The sequence below is a fragment of the Notothenia coriiceps genome, unplaced genomic scaffold (genome assembly GCF_000735185.1).
Source record: "Notothenia coriiceps isolate Sejong01 unplaced genomic scaffold, NC01 NC01_scaffold00027295, whole genome shotgun sequence".
Classification (NCBI taxonomy): Eukaryota; Metazoa; Chordata; class Actinopteri; order Perciformes; family Nototheniidae; genus Notothenia; species Notothenia coriiceps.
This window is the reverse complement of record NW_011359996.1, coordinates 1-5,375: the sequence shown is the minus strand read 5'-3', so window position 1 is coordinate 5,375 and position 5,375 is coordinate 1. Positions and strand designations below refer to the sequence as shown.

Below are 5,375 nucleotides of genomic sequence, written 5' to 3'. Positions count from 1 at the left end.
AATTATTATATAGCGTTAGTGTTGAGGTGTGGACTAAAACTAGCGCGGAAAATGCTCCAATTGGTTGATTTGATGGTAGAGAAATAAGTTTGGATTTCCTGCTTTTTTCTGTATTAATTTCAATTAAATTGAATTTATTTTTGATTCAAACTGGAAGCAAAAGACATCACCTACGACTTTGACTGTTTCCCGAATCCCGACACCTCACTACATGCTGTGAGCGTAGATTTGAACAGTTTTATGCCCATTTTGAAAGTATTTTGTTGATATAAACAACTATAAACCACTATCTTGTCTCTCCTCTCCTTGTTCCTCCTCTTCCTCCAATCAGAGCTCTCAGATTGACCCGGAGGAGTTGTTCACTAAGCTGGACCGCATCGGGAAGGGGTCGTTCGGAGAGGTGCGTGTGTCATATTTACGTTCAATCCAATAATACAACATGATTAATCGTTATCAATGCATTTACCGAAATCCCTTCTTACATATTGTTACTCTTATCTTCTGTCTTCCACATCATGTTTTGTTTGTTCTTGCATCTTTTTTTTTACCCTTCATGCATCGCTCCTCGTCCCGCAGGTGTTTAAAGGCATCGATAATCGAACTCAGAGCGTGGTGGCGATCAAAACGATCGATCTGGAAGAGGCGGAGGACGAGATCGAAGACATCCAGCAGGAAATCACCGTGCTCAGCCAGTGCGACAGCCCCTTCATCACCAAGTACTACGGGTCATATCTGAAGGTAAGGTTTCTTAATCTGAAGGTGAAACAACAGGTTTGTTATCTTTTAAATGTCTGAAAAGGATCGATTTATTATGGCGGAAAAGAGGAAGAGGCAGCACTTTTCAACACGAGGCATTTCAAAGTGCTTTGAAACTGAAAGACATTCAGAGCCTACGTACGGGATAATGTGCAGCGAGGCGGTCATCATGGGTTAAAGAACACCCGACAGGCTGATCCGCTTATCACACGGCCACATTCTCAACAAAGTAACGACATGACTCCCAATATTAAAGGAAATGCTTTTATGGATTTAAAAAATAGTATTATTGATTTAAAAAATAGTTGTTTGTATTGATTTAAATTGACATGCATCCGCTAAGAAAAATAGTCCGTGGTTACCGTTTGAACTACGTAGCAGGAACTGCTTCGATAGCGGTTTTGCGGCGCTGATTACAGATTTGAAAACATCGTTGCTTGCTTTAAAAGTAGCACAACTCATTATGTCAAACCTTGGAAAGTGTCTAGATATCCCTGCCCTAATGCCAAAGGAACTGCACACTGAATATGTGTGGCCGTTTGATGTCTGTCTAAAAGGACCGGAGCTCCGTGTTGAGGGTTTCTGCCCGTTACTTCTCCGCTGTTTCCTTGTCCCTCTTGTCTTTTTCTTTTCTTCGCTGGGGGCTCATCAGCCACTGACCATTCATCCAAATGACTGTGCTCTCCAAATATATTAAAATGAATATTAAAATCCTCCATGTTGCTCTCAGACGGACAACGGGAAACTAAAGACAAGCAAACAGTTTGAAAAGCAAACTGTATACAGTTCAATCGACCGGACTTCTTTCTGCAGATGTGAGCGTCCTTAGCAACGCTCAATAAGTCCATGACAGCGGTCTGTTCTAGTCTTCCTGTGAAATGATAGTTCTTTTGACACTATTCTAAGAGGACATATTTATTTTGAGGAAGTTTGACTGGAAAATGTCTTTATCTTGAATTTGTTGGCATAAAATCAAAGTGCATATATTCTCAAGGATGTGTATTTACTCTGGAAAAAAATGCTGCTCCAACATCAAGTTGAACGATAATGAAAACAAGCTGTCTTCACTTGAAATAAGTACAAAAATCTGCCAATAGAACAAGTGAACATTAGCTGGGTTAGATGTCATGGAATAAGAAGCTATTTAGATAAATCAGACCTTGTGATTAGCTCAGAGAACTCATTTTGAACTCTATTTGACCAGAATCAGGAAATGCTGTTAAAATATAAGCCGCAAATGCTCAAAGGTGTTCTGTGTTCTGATGTTAGTTGGTGATTTTCTCATAAATATGTAAAAAAAGATGTGTTTCATCTGAGATACAACTCAAAATAAGATTTTTTGACGTAACATGTCACGCTTTTATCCAAAGCGACTTCCACACTCAATACTGTGGACAATCCACACAGGAGCCATTATGGGGTGAAGTGTCTCAGGGACACAACGACATGCTGACTGCAGTGGGAGTTTAAACCGGCAAACACCTACGCACAACCCACTGCGCCACACACCTCCTGTAAGGGCGGGAGTGGTTCAGTCTGTAGGGGATTGGACTTTGGACCGAATGGTCGCCGGTTCACGTCCCCGATCGGAACAACAAATACGGAGTGTGGACTGATACTGGAGAGGGGGCCAGTTCACCTCCTGGGCCACTGCCGAAGTGCCCTTTAGCAAAGCACCTAACCCCCAACTGCTCACTGGCGCCGNTTTGATTTGCCACATTGATTGCGATTAGTTTGCACTTTAATATCATTCATTAGCGCATGACCTTTTAGCGGTTGCAACTGAGGTGCAAATCAATTCTTTGTGAAGTAAACCGTGAAATGAGTCTGCTACATTACTATCTAACATCTCCACTATCCAGCCAATGTCTAAACAACTACACTGGAAAAATGCTGCTCCACAAACAAGTTAAACAATAATGAAAACAAGCTGTTTTCAGTGAACAATAGAAGTGAAAATGTGCTTGGTTAGATGTCTTGAAATAAGAAGGGATATTTAGATAAATCAGATCTTGTAATTATCTGGGAGAACTCATTTTGGACTGTATTTGACCAGAATCAGGAAATGCTGTGTTACCATATAAGCCGCAAATGCTCAAAGGTGTTCTGTGTTCTGACGTTAGTTGGTGATTCTCTAATAAATATGTAAAAAATATGTGTTTCATCTGAGATACAACTCAAAATACGATTTTTTTAACTTAACAAGATGATGCATTGTCTAAAAACAAGACCCGATATCTCACTGCAGTGTCACTTCTGAACTTATTGTGTCTCATATCAGGAGTAGAGACATATTCTGACTAGATATCAGAAACACATACTGGGCGAGATGTTGAGTTTTTGTAGTGTGGAGTTGTACATCTGCACACTTTGAGTAATTGCTCTCATATTGCATTTGCTGTCGGTTTAGTAATGAACGTCTTCCTCCTGCAGGGCAGTAAACTATGGATCATCATGGAGTATCTGGGCGGAGGATCGGCGCTGGATTTGGTGAGTGTTAAACTCGTTTCTTGTTATATTTTTATCAGAAAGAAAGAAAGTAAAAACACACCTGACATTCCTGTAGCGTAGGTATTAGTCTGCTACCTCATTATTGGGGCTTTTTAAATCATGATAATTCACGTGTGTCCGTAAAGTACATTTAAACAAAGAAACTGGACTTCAAATTGTTGAGGTGGTTATCGCAAATCCATGAATCAGCTATTAATGAATTTACTCGGTTAAGGTTACAGAACAATGTGGTTATCCACCTGTATGCATCGGGGCTTTTAATACATCATATTTCCCATTCGAATGAATAATAACCTCATGAAATATGTGGACTGTAGTGTAAGCTGAACACATGGTGCGTCCTTGAAGCAGCTGCTGTATTTAAAAACAATACAAATAACAATAAAGTTGTTGATATGCGTTAAAAGTGGAGATATGGAGTGTTTGGTTGCATAGTTTCGTGTTGAGTCTCGTCTTGAATGAAACTGAACGGGGTGTGTCTCCTACGATCATCCTCCGGTATGTTTTAAATCTGTGTCATCACTTTAACGTGTGTGTGTGTGTGTGTGTGTGTGTGTAGCTCCGTGCAGGTCCGTTTGACGAGGCTCAGATCGCCACCATGCTGAAGGAGATCCTGAAGGGCCTCGACTACCTGCACTCAGAGAAAAAGATCCACCGAGACATCAAGGGTACTTTCACCTGTAACACAAGCACTGCAGGGATTCATGTTTATGCACTTGGATCAAATGTGGATACTTCCATGATGCACATTTAAAAAAAACAACGGATTAATTAAGATAACATGAACCTTTATCGACACCAACGACACACACGTGGTGTTTGCGATGCAATAAAAGCCACGTTAAATAAAGGGATGTGTTCCTCTTGTTCCACGGCTTATTCCTCTGGATCAGATATGGAATTCATCTGCAGATGTTTTTTAAAAACCAAACTATTCTTCATGTCTTATCTTAGCTAAACAAATGAGGCATGCCACATATTAGGTAATGCTTGTTTTTAGCCGGACGTTTGCACCTCCTGCTGGTGGATTTAAAAGATGGCCGTGACGAGAGAAAGTTAGAATGACTTCACCTTTGTGTTTCTTAGTGTTGTGTGTTTACACCACACAAGGAACTCCTGGCAGGCAGAATCATTGTTAATGACGCTTTAATTGCATTTTAAAAAAAGTCAAATATCGGGAAAAACCACAATCCGAATACTTCATTTATAGAATTTAAGAAAATCAAATACAAATACTTAATAAGATTATCCAAAAAAAAAATACAAATATATATTAAATCCTTAGAAAATTATAGTCAAATGTGTACATTATACTTACAGCTGGGGGGTCAAACTCAAATACACAGTGGGCCAAAATAAAAAAAATGGGTACTAGTCGAGGGCCGGACTGGTTCAATGTTTATTGCAGAACTTATTGAAATGAACTTATTGCACATATTAAACCTGGAACTAACAAAGCTTCAATTATTACCTATAAAAACAACATTAAACATTAAATAATCAGTTGCATTCATTTCTTATGAGTACATTTTCCCACAGGCCAACAACAGCTTCAACAAAACTATTCCCCTCAAAGAGAAACCAAACATGCCCTGTTGTCATGAGAGAAAGTGCAGAAGGAAACATCCATTAAACTCAGTGTGCTGCTCTGTGATGCTAGCTCAGATACTTGGCATCTCATCTTGGGTGCAAGCTCATCAATGTTTGGGCTCAGGCTCTGAGCTGAGGAGACCCTCAGGATGGAGTGAAGGTGCAATATACCGGCGGGCCAGATCTATTAGGAATTAGAAATTATCCTGCGGGCCGAAATTAAATCCACAACGGGCCTGATTTGGCCCCCGGGCCACGAGTTTGATACATGTGACCTACAGTATATAACATGTGTACGGTGGTGTGTTGATATGAGTCATTTTCTCATCTCTATTCGCACTAATGGGTAATAGCCGTTGATTCCAAAGCAAGTGTGGAACTAAATATATGTGTATGTAAAGAAGCCTTAATGAAATAATGTATAATAATGCTGTGTGTTCCCTCCAGCTGCCAACGTGCTGCTGTCGGAGCACGGCCAGGTGAAGCTGGCGGACTTCGGGGTGGCCGGCCAGCTGACC

The 5,375-nt window shown here is 40.4% G+C and overlaps 1 protein-coding gene across 1 annotated transcript; it reads left to right on the top strand.

Annotated features, from left to right (window-relative positions):
- Positions 1-256: 256 nt before the first annotated feature.
- LOC104957543 (serine/threonine-protein kinase 26-like) lies at positions 257-5,372 on the top strand (the record flags this gene model as incomplete). The annotated part of the gene is made up of 5 exons (XM_010785187.1): positions 257-400; positions 577-738; positions 3,190-3,246; positions 3,827-3,935; positions 5,305-5,372. Coding segments are annotated over 5 exons (540 nt in total), but the record flags the coding sequence as incomplete, so codon positions are not given.
- Between the last annotated feature and the right edge of the window lie 3 nt (positions 5,373-5,375).